At 41.7% G+C, this 19417-nt stretch overlaps 1 protein-coding gene across 3 annotated transcripts in view; it reads right to left on the bottom strand.

Annotated features, from left to right (window-relative positions):
* HDAC8 (histone deacetylase 8) overlaps positions 1–19024 on the bottom strand; it is a 247051-nt gene extending 228027 nt beyond the window's left edge. The window contains exons 1-4 of one of the 3 annotated variants that reach the window (XM_007467456.1): positions 18578–19024; positions 18005–18057; positions 15305–15435; positions 12762–12903 (exon numbers count right to left, since the gene is read on the bottom strand). In XM_007467456.1, the coding sequence (XP_007467518.1) occupies positions 12762–12903; positions 15305–15435; positions 18005–18057; positions 18578–18802 (551 nt within the window). In that variant the 5' untranslated portion in view covers positions 18803–19024. The remainder of the gene's footprint in view (positions 1–12761; positions 12904–15304; positions 15436–18004; positions 18058–18577) is intronic. The other 2 variants (XM_007467457.1, XM_007467458.1) reach the window with 2 other exon arrangements.
* Positions 19025–19417: the final 393 nt, after the last annotated feature.

Here is a 19417-nt window from a genome sequence, read left to right as displayed (position 1 = left end):
GGCAGGGCATAAGTAAGAGGGTCATTTACTCCCTTCCCTGGTACCTGGACCTGAAAGCGAATGCCAGAATTACATTTAAGAGAGAATGCTAGGGCTTCCCTGGTGGCGCAGTGGTTGAGAATCGGCCTGCCAATGCAGGGGACAAGGGTTTGAGCCCTGGTCCAGGAAGATCCCACATGCCGCAGAGCAACTAAGCCCGTGCACCACTACTACCGAAGCCCGCGCGCCTAGAGCCCATGCTCCGCAACAAGAGAAGCCACTGCAAAGAGAAGTCTGCACCGCAACGAAGAGTAGCCCCCCTCACCGCAACTAGAGATAGCCCACGTGCAGCAACAAAGACCCAACGCAGCCAAAAGTAAATAAATTTAAAAAAAAAAAAAGAGAATGCTGAGGTTGAGCTGGGAAAGCATACCTATAATAAGATTATGAGATCAAGGTTGCCTTGAGTGCCCCCCCCAAATACTTCCTGATCAACAACCTTCCAATGAATCAGACAGTGGGCCAACCATGATGCCACTGGAAAGCTAACACCTCTTTCATGATGAAACTGGTCTCTCAGCCTTAGATTGCTGGGGCTAATTGCAGGGTACAAGGTAGACAAGTGCATCGGGGAGTAGCAAGACTGGATGAGTGATCATGGAGTGAGAAGGGCATGAAGTTCTAGGGGCTGCTGATGTAGGAGGTGTGTGGGCGGATGACTGAATTTCACTTCAAAGGTTTCCAGGTAAGAGTCCTTCAATTTCTGCCATGGCAGATGGGGCTGTGCTAAAAGGAAATCACACCTGAATGATCCAGTTAGTGTAATTCATATATGGCAAACACTTTCTGGTGCTTAGTATGGGCCAAGTATTAGTCTATGTACTTTACGCACATTAGTTCGTGTAATACAACTGCTTTGTGAGGTAGGTACTATTACTATCTCCATTTTATAGGTGAGGAAATCAAGGAACAGAGTTTAAGCAGGTTGCTCAAGATCACATAGGAAGCGGCAGTGCTGGGATTCAAACCCAGGCAGTGTGACTTGAGTCCCTGCTCTTACCCCCTCTGCCATGTTGTATGGTGAAAGCTAACAGAATGTGCCCTTGGGTGGTCCATACTTGGGTAGTCAAGATATTGACCAGACTTAGGGATGTCAGTGGTTCTAGCAAATAGCCAGGGCGAGAGCGGGCTGGAAATAATTAATGCCATGAAGGGAAGAGGTCTGGATGGAGGGGTATAGTGGATTAGAAATGAATTCTGAGGAGGCCGGAGGTGGAGAACCAATCGTATTATGTATCAGAGGTGTAGCAGTACTGCTGCTCCGCCAGGACCTGGTCAATCCATATGGCCTGGAAGGTTGTCTGCTGGTAGTGGTATGGTGGAGAGGTAAATGTGGGGGAGGAGGACTTTGAATGGCATTCTCCAAAACTAGTATATGAACTGGAGGCTGTGGTTGAAGAGCAGATGGCTATGGAACTTGTGAAAGTGGAAGGCCTTTTAGACGCATGGGCAGCAATGGCTGGGAAAGAGGGATCCACCACTAAGAAGGTGTTACAGATGTGGGAGGAGGAAAAATCTGCACAGAAGTTCATTGGGATGATATCCCAAGGACCTGAAGGTTACCTTGGTGTGTCTCTGTCTCAACTGTAGGATCACAGAGGTATACCAGAGGTTAGGTCAGATATGGGGCAACTAGAAGAACCCTTAGTCCAGGAGTTCTCAAACTGTGTTGTGCATCAGAATCACCTTAGGGAGACACTGGTTAAAAAAAAAAAGAATATTCTTGGGCTTTACCCCTAGTGGGTCTGATTTAGGAATCTTCATTTTAGAATTAAGATGCAGGTGAGCTGCAGGCCACAGTATGAAACACACTGCATGAGATTATATGCAAGTCTGAATAAGCTATGTTGGCCCACTGGAGGGGTGCCCTTGGGCATAGGCAACTCCCGATCCTAACAGAATGGGGCATCTTGGAACAACATAAACCTCTGGGCTGCCCCAGGATGGACCTGGATCTTTATGTTCTACACTTGATGCTCCGGCTCCTCTGCGCTATAACAATTTGAGCTCATTATCACAAACTGCTTGTCCCTCTCAAAGGAAGTGTCTCCCTATCTTGAAGGTGGCCTTGATCACTTAGAGCTCTCATTCCCACTTGGGGTAATTGGCCTTGTTTAGGGCCAGCTTAGGTCCAGAGATCAAAAGTACCTAGGTCCAAAAAAAAAAGTACCTAGGTCCTCCTGTGACAGGACAATACTCCCCACCCATCACCCCCTCCTTACCCACACCCCCGTACCTGGATGTTGAAGGCATTAGTCAGTGGTATAGACCAGGGCTGGGGTAGAAGGCCTTCAGCTACCGGAAGGTCATTTTTGTGTCTGGGGACCAAATTCCTTTCTCCTTAAGAGAAAGGATACTGGGGAAGTGAAGATGCAGAGGTAGTAGATGAATTGTGGGCAGTATCAAGGGGTTGCTGACATCTTCAATCATTTTAGGGACTTCATTTTAGAAAAATGTACATCTTATCCAGCACTATGTAAACTCTGCCCAGAAATATCACTTTCACACTTTGGGGCTTGGCCTGGGGATAGTGCTATTGTAATCATTCAACTACCACGCAGCTCAGACATTCTGTGACATCTCATTAAGTGAATTTATCAAAATATTGCCCAGGTAAATATTCTAGGAGGTGGTGTGTGATCTCATTTGCTGGAAGCAAGTGGGGACACTGCACAGGAATCTTCCACTCATTACCTTTCTTGATCCAGATGAGGTTGTAGGTGCCCCTAGGGGATACATAACCCTGTGAAGGCCAGAGCCTTATGGAATTGAGCTAGAAGGTTCTGGGGTAACAGAAAGGATTTTGAATAGTGATTACACTGAGGACAGAATAATCTTGACAAGAAGAACCCCCTGCTTTTTATTTTCAGAAAGGGTCTCAAGGTTAATGTGGAAGAGATGGAGAATCTGATGAATCCTGCTGCCAGCTGCTGTCCAGAGTTTTTATTTTATAGAAGGCCTTGATTTTAGACTCAGAGAGCACCTGCTCCTTAGGAAGAAGAAAAGTCCTGGATATCAGCACTACAGCAGTCACCCTTGCCAATTAGGGGTGGTCCCACTGTCTCTTGGTAAGGAGTATCCTCATTTGCCTTATGAGTATGGGCTGGACCTAGTAGTGGAGGTCGAACAGTGAATTCATGTGATGTTTGGGAGGAGTAGGGGTATAGGGAAGGCTGGCAGTGAAACTTTGACAAAGCAAAAGGCCTGAGTCTTTAAGCCAATCGTGAATAGTCTACTTTCAGCCAGGAGCTTATGGGCAAAGGGGAAGTGGAAGTGCAGTGGGTGACAAACAGTACCAGGGCTCACTTTAGCTGGACAGGCAGTGGGACCCCACTGGACCAGAGACTTGCCTGAGAGGCTACCTAAGACCCCCTGAGTGTAACCCAATCTGGATATAAGTGACTTTCATCAAACACTTACTATGTGCCAGGCTCTTTGCTAGGCTCTTTAATACAATGATCAGATTTAAGCCCCATCACCCTATAAGGTGGGTACTATTATTATCCCGAATTTACAACTGAGGATACTGAGGCACAGAGAGGTTTTGCAGCTAGTAACTGATGGAGCTGGAATTCCCTGTGCAACACTGAACCACTGTATTAGACTATCTTCCCTAGATCTCATCTGATCTGGGCTATTATGGGAAAGGTTTGTTTATTTTGTCTCGTGATGGGTCTGTTCTGCAGGTGCCAGGATGGAATGGGTGTAAAGAGGAAGTGATAAGGACATGTGCTCCATGGCTGAAGGAGGAGTCTACCTTGGTGCTGAGGCGACGTGGCTGACCCTGAATCCAGGTTTCCATTTTCATGCAGTGATCTATTGGTTTGGAAAGGCTGGAGGTGGGATGGTGTCAGTAGAGGAGGGGGTTCTGGCTGCTTGGTTAATGAGTTATACTGCACATAGAGCACTCTGGAGAACTGGAACTGGAATGCAATCCACTGTCATTCACTCTGTGCATAAAGAACTGGAGATCTTGAGAACAGAGCTCTAGTAGCTTTGATCCCAACTGCTAGCTGGACGGTAACTAAGAGCTGGAGGTCTCGTTCTATATTCTTCTTGTTGAGTTTGCCAAGACACAAGGCAGAGTTATATGGCTCTATCATTCACTGCCCCCAGGTGGAAGTCCCAGAAACCAATGGCATTCTAGGGCAATAATCTCTCCTCTCCTAGCAGCGAAGCAGGCAGAGGGGGCCCAGCTGGCACAGATCCCATTGTCACCAGGTGGAAGGCTGAAATGTCATGGGATAAGATGGCAAATAACAGAATTGTGGCAAGAAGAAGGGCAGGTTGAGCTAGAGATGGAAATAAGTCTTAAATGGATTATCAGAATGAGATAAAGGAAAATACTGGGAGCTGTAATGCAGAGTCAAACAGGAAGAGGTGAGGATGAGAAACAGCCAGTCAAAGTGGACAAAGAAGATGCGATCTCGGCAAATTCTGGAGGTTAGGAGTCACTGTCCCGTGCTGGGTTTTAATACCTCCTAGTACATGTTTACATGGAAAGTGGGAGTCCCATTTAAGGGGATCTAGATGGGACAAGATGGCTTCTTAAGAGACTGACTACAAAAAGCAGAATCAAAGAATTCAAAGAGGCCTGTGAGCAAGTGATAGAAGTGGACAAGAGTCATTTCATGGAGAAAGTAGAGGCCATGGGGCCGGCACTCACTAGTAGGCAACCCAGATACTTCTCTGCTATACCCTCCTTGACTCCTTTTGCTCTGGCTTCAGAAGAGGTGGGCCTCCTCCTCCCAAAGCCATTCCTCCCATCCTCTCCTGCCTCCTCCGAGACTTTGCTCCATTTCTTATCCTTCTCATATTTCCATTATTTCCCTTTCAGTCTACAAACGTTCTCAAAGCTCTTAAAAAAAAACCCAACAAGTCAGCCCTCAACACTTAGTTTCCCTTGGCCACTGCCCTCCTCTCCTTTCTTTCTCATTTGAACTTTTGGAAAGATTAATGTTCCTTTCTTGTCCATTTCTTTAGTTCCTGCTCACCCCTCAACAGTTTGTATTCCCATCACTCTCCAGAAAGTTCTCTTACCAAGGTCATTAATGACTATATTAATTGCCAAATATGACTGACACTTCAGTACTGCTCTGGATTGCTGAGAGCTCTTTTCTTCTTTAAACTCTTCTGCCCCCTTGGTATTCTATGGTCCCCTTCTATTTCGATTACCTGGCCAGTCCTGATTGCTGCTTTTCAGCTGAACTCACTGGGGCTTCTTCTTACACCTGCCCATTACAAGTTGGTATTTCCTGGGGTTCTAGGCTCTATTTTCTTTTTCTCCTCACTCTCTGCCTTTTCCCTAAGTAATCCCACCCATTTTCCTGGTTTGTGCTACCATTTCATATACAGGCAACACATCTGCTTCTAGTTCCAGCTTCCACCTCCATCTCCAAATCTCAGAATCCAATTTCCCTGGGTATTACCTCTGCTGCATACCACCACCTACTCCCGTGTACTGAGGTGGTATAATTCAGGGGTTAAGTACACAGGTTGAAGAATTAGATTGCCTGGGTTTGACTCTCATTGCTCTGCCTTAGTTCAGGTCCTCATCACTTGTCAGTGAGAGTGCCGATACCCAATTCAGTCCCTCGACCTATAGTCTACACCTCCTTCAATCCATCCTCTATAACTACAGTCAGTTTCCTAAAATACAAATCTAACCACGTTACTACCTAACATAATATTTCAGTGCCCCCCATTTCCTACTGAAGAGTTTCTCAAAGTGTGTGCATCAGAATCACCCCCAGATTTTGAAAGTGCAGGTTCTGATGCCCCAGTCCAAATCTACCTGATCAAGATCTCTGAGAGGTCTAGAAATCTGCATTTTTCAACTGAGTGACTCCGATATACATGAAGCCCTTCATGAGCCATTTCCTACTTTTCTACCTCATCTGCTGCCATTATCTACTCTGAACCTTAACCCTCCAGCAATGTGCGTAGTTCCCCCAATCTGCCAAGCTATTTCACAGTGCTGCTTCTGCAAGGCCCTTCACCTACTTGTCTCCCCAGCACACTCCTCTCCATCCTTTGAAGTCTTCTTAACCACAACCTCCTTACTGAGAAATCTTACTTTCCTTCTCTACAGCTGTTTCTCAACCATTTTTTCATTATCATTCCCTCACCCAAGGAGCCTTTTTAGACACCTTTTTCTAACTGACCTCACGAAATTTTATATCACAGATGTACTGTACATCTGTTATGTACTGTGACCCTTTGGAAAACCATAAACTATGTAACATCTAAGTTTCTTGCAGCCCCCACCCCGGCAAGAATCAATTTCTGCTCCCTTGGGGGCAGTATCACTCCCATTGAGAATACACGCTCTGCAGCAGCAGAAGACACTGCTATCCAAACCGGTCTTCTTGAGGTTCACCTTTGGGTTCTCTGATAAGTCTTTTCTGATTCTCCTCCTATCTCTCTCACCACTCCTTCTCAAGAATCAACTTTGTAGGTCTTTCTTCTCTTGCCTGCCTTGTAAACACTGGCATTCCACAAGGCTCATTATTTGAGTTTTTTCCCCTGTATTATTTTACACATTCTTCCCAGGTTATTTTGTCTATTTCCTTAATTTTAATTACCACCTATCATGCTACTGGCTCCCAAATCTGTATCTTCAGTGAAGATGATTCTCCTGAGCTCCAGCCTCTTGCTAGTCTAAGTACGGGCCACAAATTGGCAGCCTTTAGTATTGCCTGGGAGTTTTTAGGAATGCAGATTCTCAGGTTCCCCCAAGACCTGAACCAGAATCTCCAATTTAATAAGATCCCTGGGTATTTTGTATGCACATTAAAGTTGAGAAGTCATAGGCTGGACCCCATTGCCGACTCTGTAATAGACATCTTTAATTAGATGCTCCATAGGCAGAGCAGTCCCTATCCCCTACTCTTCTTGGTTAAAGGTAACACAATTACTCAGTCATCTACACAAGAAATTTAGATCACTCCTTCCTTATCATTTATATCAAACTGGTTACCATTCCTACCTATTCTAGCTACTAAATGGCTCTTGAATTTATTCCCTCATCTATGCTCATCACCACAGCTTTCATTTCCTTAAGGATAGATTATTATCACAGTAAAGGTCCTAACAGATTTCTCTGTCAACATTCTGGCCCCCAACACTCACCAATTTATCTACCAACTATTGCCAGAATCATATTCCTAAAATGCAAATCTGATCATGTTACCTCTTCCTGGCTAAAGATTCCTTCAGTGATTCTTTACTCTTTAAAACCAAGGTTATTAACCAGGGATCCACACATGGGCTGTAGGAGATCCTTAGACTTTCTGAAACTGTAAGGAAAAATTTGTGTATGTACATTTTTCTAGGGACAGTATTATATAGCTTTCATCAGATTTTCGGAGGGGTTCATGACCAAAATAGGTCAAAACCACTGACTTGAAGGATTAAGTCCAAGCTGTTCAGCTTGGCAAACAGGACCCTTCGTACCTCTCCCACCTCACCTCCAGCCACTTGTCTATAGGAGCCCTTGGTTTCAGCTTTAATTATAGACTTGGAAGTACCCTCAGCTTTCACGCCTCTGTGCCTCTGCACATGCTGTTCCTGAAATAACCCCAAGGTCACATACACAACTAGTAAGTGGTGCAGTCCACTCCTTCTGGACACTCCACTACCTTGTGCCTAACTCTAGCATACACCGACCATATTATGCCTCTATTGTAACAGCTTCCCACTTTGTTCCAAGCAGGTTTTATTATAAAAAATTTTATTAATAAAAGTAATATAATCATATTAGAGAAAATATATGAAACAGAGAAAAGGTACATGTATATTATCTGTGTGTGTGTATACCCACATATACATACAGTATATATATATAGTGTGTGTGTGTGTGTATATATATATATATATATATATATATATATATATATATATATATATATCATACTATCATCATCGTCACAAAGTCACTGGTATCATTTTGTTGTATTTCCTTCTAGAAATTCTTTTCATATGCAGATATTTTTTTACATATCTCTAATCAGAGTGAATACATGATGTTGTAGCTACCTGCCCTTTAAAAGCAAAGCCAACAATATACGATATGCATTTTTTCTTGTTATGCAGTTGTCCTAACCACCATTTTTAATAGTTGTATAATAGCCCATCAAGTGGATATGTTGCAGTATACTACGTAACCATCCCACTGTTGTTGAATATTTAGGTCTCCTTCCCTCCTTTTTTCTCGGCTATTATACGTGAAGAGAAATTACCATCTTCATATACACAGCTTTTCCATATTTTGGATTGGCTTATTTCCTTAGATTACCAAGAGTAATAGATGCATGAGTTAAGATCTTTCTTCCTTTGGTTCAAGTTTGGTAGAAGTAAAATATATACATGTATATATAATGTTTCAATTTTTCTTCCTCTAATTATTAGCGAATACTAAATATTTTTTCATGTTTGTTTACTATTTGTTTCCTCTTTTGTAAATTGTTCATGTCTCTTACTCATTTATCTGAATATTAGTGTTTTAAAAAATCAGAATAGTTAATGATTTTAACCCTTTGTTAATATTTGCTGTAACTATTTTTTTGCCTCTTTTTATTTTGGTAAAATTTACCTGCAAAAGTTAGAAAAAATCTCATTACTGAAATTTTGAAAACTAGAAAAACACATTAAAAAAATCATTTTAATTCTGTCACCCTAACATAACCACTATTCTCATTCCCACTAATTTTTTTTTAAAAAATGCATGTATTAAAAAAATGCATGTATTTTACAAAGTTAAATGCATGTGTTAAAAAATGCATGTATTAAAAAAAATGCATGTATTTTACAAAGTTGTAACTGCAGTGTGCAAACAATTTTAAAACCTGTTTTATTAACCCAGAAGTATTTTTCTGAAATGCCCCATAGTCTTCATAATCATCATTTAAAATAATAGCATAATATTCCATGGAATGGATTCATCCTTTCCTTATTGCTAGATATTCATGTTATGTCTAATTTTTAAAAATAAATAACACTGGTAAATATCTTCAGGTTTCTTTTCCATATTTTGAATTATTTTCTTAGGAAACATTCTCAGAAGTAGATTACTAGATAAAAGGGCATTAATACATGCTGGCTACCAAACTGTTTTCTTAAGGGGTTGACCCAAACCACACTATTACTAGCAAACTGAGTACCATTTTTTTTCAGTTCTATTAAAGATAGGCTTAAAAAGAGGCTACCTACTTATCTGCATTTCTTTGATTAGTAGTGATGAAAATTGTCCCATGTTTTCCAGTTGTGCTTAAAACTCCTTTGTAAATTGTCTATTCATGTTCTTTGCCCATATTTCTTCTTATACATCATACTGTATGAATGTCTGAGAAAATGCAAACCTGTCAAATTTTGTCATATTTATGTCAAATATGCCTTTCTAGTCTCTGTTTAGATTTTATTTTTGAAATGGCCATAAAAGTTTGTTTGGTTTTAAAATTTTATACAAATATGTTGATCTTTTCCTTTGTTTTTCTTCTATTCTTTCCTAAGCTTAGAAAACTATTCCCCTTTAGAAGCCTGATGAATATTCATTCATTCTAGGTTTTTTTCCTAATTTGCTTTTTTATATTTAACTCTTCAATCCAGCTGCCACTTATTTTAGTTTATTACAGGAGATGAGGGTATAAATGCTACAAGCTGTCACAACATTATTTACTGAACAATCCTTTCCAATCACTTGCAACACATCCTTTATAACTGATTGAATTCTTATATGCAACAGTCTCTTTGGGGAGTATACTATAACATCATTTGTCTAATCTTATACCAGTGGTACCAGTGTTTTCATTATCACAGTTTTGTATGTTTAATATCTAATAGCATTAGTCTCTCATTACTCTTCTTTTGCAGAATTTTCTTTGAAAACCACTCTTCTTTGGCTTTCAGATGCAATTATTTGCTGTCTTACCTCTAAGAGATAAACTTCTTGAGGGCAGAATTGGTTTATTTCCTTAGAATATTGCTGAGAATAATAGTACTGGGTCAACAGGTACAAACATTTTCCCCACTCTTAACATTTCCAAAGTTTTCAAAAAGAGTGTGCCAATTTCACTGTAATCCTGCCAGCACCTGGATATTTTGAAATAAAAGATTTCTTTTTCAAAATTGGTAGGGGAAAAATGTACCATGCTTCAATTTCTGTATCTCTGCTTATTAGTGATGATAAAAATATGCTTGACACTATGTAGGTGCTTAATCAATGCATGTTGAATGAATAAATGGCATGTATGAACCTGTACATGTATTTGGGGATGCGGGGGTTTAAACAGATATTGTGGTTATAAAAGATAAATGCCCGCTAGATGTAAGTTTGTGGGCTAAATGCCTGTAGTCCATCTGCAGAGAGGTTCTAGAGGCACCAAGAACGCCTTGGAATTTGGACCTGAAATGGGGCAATCTCTAGAGACTCTTGGTAATTTATATTTACCACAGGCATGTCTGTTTCCAGGTAGGATCAGCTGCAAGCTGTCTGAAACAGTTAAGATAATGGCGTGTGGATATGCCCACGCCTGCATACAGCCCAGAGGCAGCCATAATTGGCTGGAGATAGAGTGTGCTTCCTTTGGCAGCAAAACAGTAATAAGAAGTGGCAGGTACCTGGGTATTCCACTGCAAACTGACCCAGGCCCTAGGAGGCCTTAAGTGGTGAATTTAAATATATAAGCTGCTCCAGTGCCACATGCAGAAACTAGAGCTGACTTGTAGGACTGGGCATTTCCCATGAAACCACACTACTTTTCTTTTCAACTTGCTAAGCATGAGAAGGCAGAGAAGTCCTTGGTTCAGAGAAGCTTGGTTTTGTCCCTTTTATCTATAGCTTGAAGCAGACAGGGTCATTTTTCCCTCCTAGAGATCACTGCCTTGATTTTGAATTTTTTTTAATAGAGCAAAAACTAACAAAAGGCAGGTTGTTTCTCTTTGTTTTTAAGGCCATGTAAAACTCATTACTAAACACAGCTTCTCTATGCTCCACCACCTCAGTTGTAGATTCTAGTAGTAAACTTACTCAAGGATTTCCTTGGTCATGAAATCTATCCATTTGATGAAAAGAATTCCATATTATTACCTTAATCTGCATATGCTGAAATTGTGCTCAAGATTTTATTCTGAAAAATAAAGTGCTGTTTTCTCTAGACTCAAGAGCACTAGAGTATCAAAGTCATGGCAGATAGTATGAACAACTGGTGTGTGAATGATACATTGGCAGTTCCTACCACTGCTACTTTATTTCACTCAAATAGCACATTGATAAATTCAGTTTTTAAATTCCCTCTCCTCTGGAGGGGGAGATAAATTAGGAGTTTGGGGTTAACAGATACACACTACTATATATAGAATAGGTAAACAAGGAGCTACTATATAGCACAGGGAACTATACTCAGCATCTTGTAATAACCTATAATGGAAAAGAACCTGAAAAGTGTAACTGAACCATTTTGCTGTACAGCTGAAACTAACATAACTTTGCAAATTAACTATACTTCAATAAAAATAAATAAGTCAGTAAATAAAATCCTTCTCCTCCAACATGTACTACAGCCACCTTAAGCAAGATACCAAATGCTGAATAAGGCTCAGCAGTCCCTGTCAGACACAGAGTATAGCTGTTTGAAATGTTAACATCAAACTCAAAAAGGACTTTTCCTGTAACTCCAAGTAGCACCCAATAGCTGTTGCACAAGCCCTTTCTCCTTAGGGTAACACCTCTCAGTTGCCACTTTGGTGCTTAGAGATGGCAGCATAAGCCTCCTTTTTAAAAAAAAATTATTTATTTTATTTATTTATTTTTGGCTGCATTGGGTCTTTGTTGCTGTGCGCAGGCTTTCTCTAATTGTGGCGAGTGGGGGCTACTCTTCATTGCGTTGAGTGGGCTTCTCATTGCAGTGGTTTCTCTTGTTGCGGAGCACGGGCTCTAGGCACGCAGGCTTCAGTAGTTGTGGCACATGGGCTCAGTAGTTATGGCGCATGGGCTTAGTTGCTCTGCGGCATGTGGTATCTTCCCATACCAGGGCTTGAACCCGTGTCCCCTGCATTGGCAGGTGGACTCTTAACCACTGCGCCACCAGGGAAGCCCTAAGCCTCCTTTTTGATTCTTCAGCCTTTTGTTTTAAATCTGTCCTCATCAATTCTCCATCTATTCAAAAATCTGTTTGCCACTCCTTTCAAGAACTAGCTCCAAAATTCACTTCTTCCAAGACTTCCATGATTAACTGCTCCTTATTGCTAAATCTCTTCATCTCATACATATATTCAATTGGTACCAAAATTGATGTTGCTCCCTAATTATTCTAGTTTTAATAATGTTTCTAGAGTATAAGTTCCTTGAAGACAGGGGAATTTCCAGAAAGCTTAAAAGGAATTTAGAGATTGTCTAGATATCTAGATTAATATCCTTTGCTCTGCCCATTTTCCTGATGAAGAGACTGAGACCGAGAGAGGTTAATCTGTCCAAGTCAGTCAGCCAAGTTTGTAGAAAAAGTAGGCATAAAGCCCAGGTGTCCTGACTTTCAATAGTATGCTTTCCACTATATTATGTCATCTTTTATTTTACTTGTATCTCTTCAGAAGGCGTAGTAAAGTGTCATACACACACACACACCCCACGTCTCTCAATAACTGCCAATACAATAAACATAAGAGTTTACATAAATAAGAAACTGACTCAAGGAAAGAGATAGAAAGCAGAAAGGTCATTTTCTTACTTCTTTGCATGATGCCACCCTCCAGACCAGTTGATTGCTACTTTGCACATTCCATCAATCAGGCACTGGGCAGCTGTGATTGTAGCCCCTCCTACAGCTGCTGCATAGTCAAATATTCCTTCAGTGGCTGGGCAGTCATAACCTTCAGGCAAACATCAGAAGAGCTTGTTAAAAGATAAGCTGGATAAAGAGGGGTGTGATATTATGATTTATAATAAAGAAGATACAGTTAACCCTTGAACAACATGGGTTTGAACAGCGCAGGTCTACTTACAGGTGGATTTATTTTTCAGCAGTAAATACTACAGTACTACACCATTAGCAGTAGGTTGAATCCACGGATGCGCAACTGCAGATGTGGAGGGCTAACTATAAGTTATACTCAGGTTTTCGACTGCACGGAGGGTGGGTGCCCCTAATCCATGCGCTGTTTAAGGATCAACTGTATTTCTTCCCAGTTTGTGGCACAGAATTCCTAAAATTCTTGGAATTCCTAAATGATGAGTTATAGATGTGCCTTGGTTATATTAATGAGGTAACTTGTGGACCACATCTAAGGATGGGGGTTGGTTGCCAGTAGAATTATGAGGGTTGGAACTATCAGTTCCACCCCCCTGACCTCCTGTGTGAGGCCAGAGGAACTGGTGATTGAGTTTGTAAAAAATGAACAGAAACTTCAATTAAATAGTCAGGAGACCAGAAGGGGGAGCTCTCACACCCTGAAACGATAACCAAGTTTAAGAAGAAAGACTTCTCTTCTTTCCTGGCAAGGACTCAATGAAAAAGCCATGGACTCTTTTTTTTTTTTTAAACCATAGCTCTCCCAAGTTCCTTTCCCTCTCTGTAAAAGTGTTCTCCTTCCCTTGCCATGGCTTGCCATGGTTGCAGACCCCAAATTGCAATTCTCTGCTGATCCCAAACAAACCCATCTTTTTTTTTTTTTTTTTTTTATGGTATGCAGGACTCTCACTGTTACGGCCTCTCCCGTTGCGGAGCACAAGCTCTGGACGCGCAGGCCCAGCGGCCATGGCTCACGGGCTTAGTTGCTCCGCGGCATGTGGGATCTTCCTGGACTGGGGCACGAACCCGTGTCCCCTGCATCGGCAGGCGGACTCTCAACCACTGTGCCACCAGAGAAGCCCCAAACCCATCTTTGATGGAGAAATATCTGGCAGCCTACTTGTTTAGGTCAACAAGTTTAATCACCAATTGGCCAATGACTTAATCATTCATGCCTATGTAATGAAGCCTCCATAAAAACCTCAAAGGAGAGGGTTTGGAGAGCTTCTGGGTTGGTGAACACGTAGAGATTTGGGGAGAGTGCCACACCTGGAGAGGGCATGGAAAGTCCATGCCCTTTCCCCATACCTTGCCTTTATGCACCTCTTCCATCTGGCTGTTCCTGAGTTATATCCTTTAATGATTAACTGGTAATCTAGTGAATATATGGGTTTCTTGGGTTCTGTGAGCCGCTCTAGCAAATTAATTAAATTCAAGGAGGGGGTCATGGGAATTTCTGATTTATAGAGAGTTGGTCAGAAGTACAGGTAACAACTTGGACTTGTGCTTGGCATTCTGAGTTGGTGAGGTTGCTAGAACCTCCAATTTGCAGCCTGTCAGCCAGAGCACAGGTAACAGCTTGGGTTTGCAACTGATGTCTGATGTGGGGAGAAGTCTTGTGGGACTGAGCACTTCGCCTGTGGAATCTGATGCTCTCTCCGGGTAGAGAGTGTCAGAACTGAGTTGAATTGTAGGACACCAAGCTGGTGTCCTGAGCATTGTTTGGTGGTGTGGGGGAAAATTCCCCCCTCCACACATTGGAATTGGGTCCAGTACCCTATTAGGAGGAGTAGACTGAGGTATGACAACAACATACCCTACCAGAAAGCTACTGTGCTAACATCAGCTCCAAAATGAGAGCTAAACACCTTCAATGTAGGGGAAGGAATTCTTCAGTATTACAGCTAGAAACACTAAACCTTGAAGATTAACTAGTCACATCCTATAGATGGAGAAACTGAGGACTGAGAGGTGATATGTCATATCTGTGATGACACAGAGCCAGGTCTGGGACCCCCTGGTGTCTTAAGCCCGCACCCCCGCCCTACACACATACCTCCAGTCCAGTGTTCTTCTATTAAATCATGCTGTTTCTCTAGACTATCCTATTGGCCACTTATGGTTTTTAAAAATGCAGCTGTTTAATGAGAGATAAGGTATCAAACTTAGCAAGAACATAAGTATACACTGAAGTTAAAATATAATGTCACAGGACAGTTAAATCAGTGTACATACAGCCAGACCCAATCTGGGCACTGCTATTAGGGCGCCAAGCAACTGAAAGGTTTTCCTCCATTTGATCCAGCATTAATTTTGCTCAAGTCATATGGGAGTGTGGTTAAAGGAAGAGATTAATATTGTGGTTAACACATTAGTTGTTAATTTAAAAGTATTAAAGACCATCATGCAAGTTATAAAAGATTAAGTAATGATCTATAGATGGAGGTCATCTATCTCCCATCATTGCCTAGTAATGACTTTACCTAGTCCATATTCTACGGAGTCTGGATGATCATCATCTCCTTCTTGGCTGACCTTCTGGAGATGCTGCAGATAGGCATCAGTGTGGAAAGTGGCCATCTCCTCCATGGAGGCCACTTTGGGCTTAACTATCCTAATAATAACAGGGAACAAAGAAAGGTGAGTGAGTCAGATCGAGAGTATGCCAGAACCTGGAAGCAGGAGCCAGCAGTTGGAGCGAAAATACAACTTCCAGCTTCTGGTTCCAGGAAGCTGAAGCAACAAACACGTTCTGTTCCTCCACTGCAATACAGTCTTCATTTCCTCACATCTATGTGGTGACTCCATTAAAAAGGGGTGAGAGGATAGATATCTCCCTTGAGTTTATAGGCAGGTTAAAAAAAAGAGTTATTATATTTAAGTTACATAATCAGGTATTAGACAAATTTTGCTCTGAGTTACAACTTTCATGACAAACCAGTAGGAAGAGATATTTTCATTTGAATCAGTTTTTCTAATTGGGCAAATACAATCCTTTCAACTATATTTTTACTTTAATAGGCAGCTGTATTGTCATGAATTTTGAATTTGGAGTCAGAGAACTGGCTTCCCGTCCTAATTACCAGCTCTATAACCTCAGATAAGCTGACTGTTCTGTAGTTCAGTTTCCTCATCTGTAAAGTGGGGATATCTTATGGGACTTAGGTGAAGATTAAATGATAACATACATGAAAATGCTTTGCGGATAACTGTCATTATTATTAATATTAAAGGATTAAAAAATAGGCAACCAAAAAATGTGAACGTTTCTATAATTGGTCCCTCACATCTGCCTCTGAGAGGAAGGAGAGAAGGAGCAAACAGGCTGGAACTGAGCTTTGCTCAGAAGCTCTCAACCCACTGTTCACAAGAAGTGAAAATAGGAGTGACGGAGAGAATATAGGGTGCTAACCTAACAACAGGACTTAACCACCTCTAACTTCTAGCTGACTAGTACCCATATCCTCTTCCTGACTCTGCCACTGCCACTACTGCTCTCTAGCCCTCAACACTCAAAGGGTGGTCTATGGACCAGCAGCAGCAGCACCTGGGAGCTTGTTAGAAAGGCAGAATTTCAGCCTCCCCTCAGACCTACTGAATCAGAATTTGTACTTCAGTGCTCACTTCAGCAGCACATATACTAAAATTGGAATGATACAGAGATTAGCAAGGCCCCTATGCAAGGATGACACTCAAATTTGTGAAACATTCCATATATTTTGGATTGGGAGTTTGGGCTTAGCAGATGCAAACTATTATATAGAAAATGGAAAGACAACAAGGTCCTACTGTAGAGCACAGGGAACTATATTCAATATCCTGTGATAAACCATAATGGAAAAGAATATGAAAAAGAATACATATATATATATATATATAAATCACTTTGCTGTACACCAGAAACTAAACAACATTGTAAATCAACTATACAATTAAAAAAAAAAGAATCTGTATTTTAACAAGGTGATTCATATGCACATTCAAGTTTAAAAAGCATGACCCAGGCCACAGGGAGGCATTAGTGTTTTTTTGTTTGCTGAAGGGGAACACGCCCATGAGTTTCTCCTGAATTAATATGGTTATACAGGCTACTACCATCACCAAGCAAGCTCAGCCTCAAAAAGTAAATATATATAGCTAAGATCCAAGGAGTCTTGCTTCTTCTTCAAGAAAACATGTCTATACCCTCAGAAGTGATAACTCTGCCCAATAAAATAAAAATTTTACAGTTTCTTGTACCATGTTTCCTGGACCTAATTGCTCCCTCTTTTAATACCCTTCCTTTTCCTTAACAAATCCTTACTGAGAGCCTCCCTACTTAACAGCAAGGAAATTAGACAGTTTGGCTTTGCTTTGATTTCTTGTTTGTCAAAGTAATTTTCTAAACTATTAAATAACTAATGGAAAGCATGTAGTTTTTCTGTTTACCAAACCTATGGGTTAAAAAACGGTTGAAAAACATTCATAAAGAAGATACCCAATAAATGATTTTGTTAATAATAAGGATAAAATTTACACTACCTTCTGGGAGATAAATGAAGCATATCACACTAGCCAGCATAGACAGATGTTCACCCAATTGGCCAGAAAATGTCACAAATAATCCTACAAGTGTCAGGGTTACAATATTTACTCTTATAACAACAAACAGCAAGTTCATTTTTTTGTTTTTTTTTTAAAGAAGCACTTAGCTCTGTGCTGAGTTATGGCTTTGGTTCCAGGAGTTTCCTTTGGTCTTGACTGTCTCCAGGCTCATCATTAAAGTTTGGTGGTGGTAATGGTGTATCTAAAAGTCTTAAGTTGAACCCATACTCTCAGAGCTGGCTTAGGAAAGACAAAAAACAAACCCAAAAACCAGAACACCTCCCAGCTGAACATCTTTTTTTCTATCAGATAGGTTTTAGTACCCAAATGTACTCACCCCGAAACCTCCACAAAACACCTATCCCTAGGATACTTCCCTCCCAGCAATGAAGTCCTATTTCTTAACCGCTTCATGTACTTTTTTCGAGTTTTCTTAATTCTTCAAGAGCTTTTACTAGGTTACAGGCAGATTACCAACACTGTGAATCACAAAAAAACTTTTTAAAAAGGACCATTCTCTCCCTAATTAGCCCCACTGTGAAGCAGGAAGTTAAGGCTATGAACACCTGGGTTCAGGGCTCTGTTCAAGCACAACTTACCTCATTTGCTTATGCAGTGCATATGCTTCAATCAAGGAATGTACCATACTGGCCTAAAAACATCAGCAAAAAAGGAAGAAAAAAAGGCAGAAAATAGTCTCAAATGTTTAATTCAGAGAAATCCCATCGACTTCATCATCCTGAACAAAGGAACTAACTTTTAACTCCCCTCCCTTTTTACTTAACAGTTACAAAGCACTTTAGACAATACAAAGTATCTAAATCGCTAAGGAGAAAGCTATCGGGCCTTACGGAGGTGTTGCAACACTTTTCTCCTGCAGCTTCTTCTCCACTTCGGGGATCCCTGGCAGTAGAGACACCATCCCCTCCATGCCATCCCTTCCCCCTCCCCCGCACCTTCACCCCACCCCCACCTGTCCGTTGGACGCCCCGCTGCGCTCTCAGGAAACTCTCTAAGGGAACACTTCCTCCATCACCTGGTACAGCCGCCCAAATTTCTGCTGAAGATTTCCCCCAGCCCTGTATCCTCTTCGCTTCCTAATGCCCTCCCGTCCACCGGCCCCCCCACCCACACCCCCAAAACCCACGGTCTTTCATCCCAACCTTTCTTACCCGTTTGGGGACTTTGGCCAGGGAGTCGCACATGCTAACATACTCCGGACTGTAAATGTAAACCGGGGGCAGCGACTGCCCACCGTCCGCCGGTTCCTCCGGCTCCTCCATCTTCCACTTACAGCTGTTCCGGAGCCACCGTCCGGATCCGGCTTTTTTCGGACTCAGCCCGGGCTCCGGTTCCTGCTCCTCTGATCGGCCGCAGCGGTGCTCCCTGGTCAACATTCCCTCCTAGTTTCGAGATCGCCGGTGACACTGTCCCTGCTCCCCATCCAATTGAAGAAATGCATGGGCCTTCTCAGGCCAGAACCCCTACATTTAGTGACTACAGTTCAAAAACGGAGGTCGGCAGATATAAAAGCCCAAATAGCTGCCAATTAGGATCGATATTTTATAGCACAAATAAGCACAGTCAAAACTAACCATTGTTGCCCTACGGGGCCATTTGAGATGAAGTCAGACCAGCTTCAGAGCATGCTGGGAGTTGTAGTTTCGAGGGATTTGAGTAGCGGAAGAGTCAGGGCTAATTACTAAAATAGCCGCGAATTTGAGTTTTAGCGCTAAAAAAAAAAAAAAAAGGGTCAACGCTTTATGAATTTTCTCAATCTGCAAACACACCCATATAAATATCTAAACAATTAGGATCGATATTTTATAGCACAAATAAGCACAGTCAAAACTAACCATTGTTGCCCTACGGGGCCATTTGAGATGAAGTCAGACCAGCTTCAGAGCATGCTGGGAGTTGTAGTTTCGAGGGATTTGAGTAGCGGAAGAGTCAGGGCTAATTACTAAAATAGCCGCGAATTTGAGTTTTAGCGCTAAAAAAAAAAAAAAAAA

The sequence above is a fragment of the Lipotes vexillifer genome, unplaced genomic scaffold (assembly GCF_000442215.2).
Source record: "Lipotes vexillifer unplaced genomic scaffold, Lipotes_vexillifer_v1.1 scaffold142, whole genome shotgun sequence".
Classification (NCBI taxonomy): domain Eukaryota; kingdom Metazoa; phylum Chordata; class Mammalia; order Artiodactyla; family Lipotidae; genus Lipotes; species Lipotes vexillifer.
Note: the sequence above shows the minus strand (reverse complement) of the source record. Positions and strands in the feature narration are given on the sequence as shown.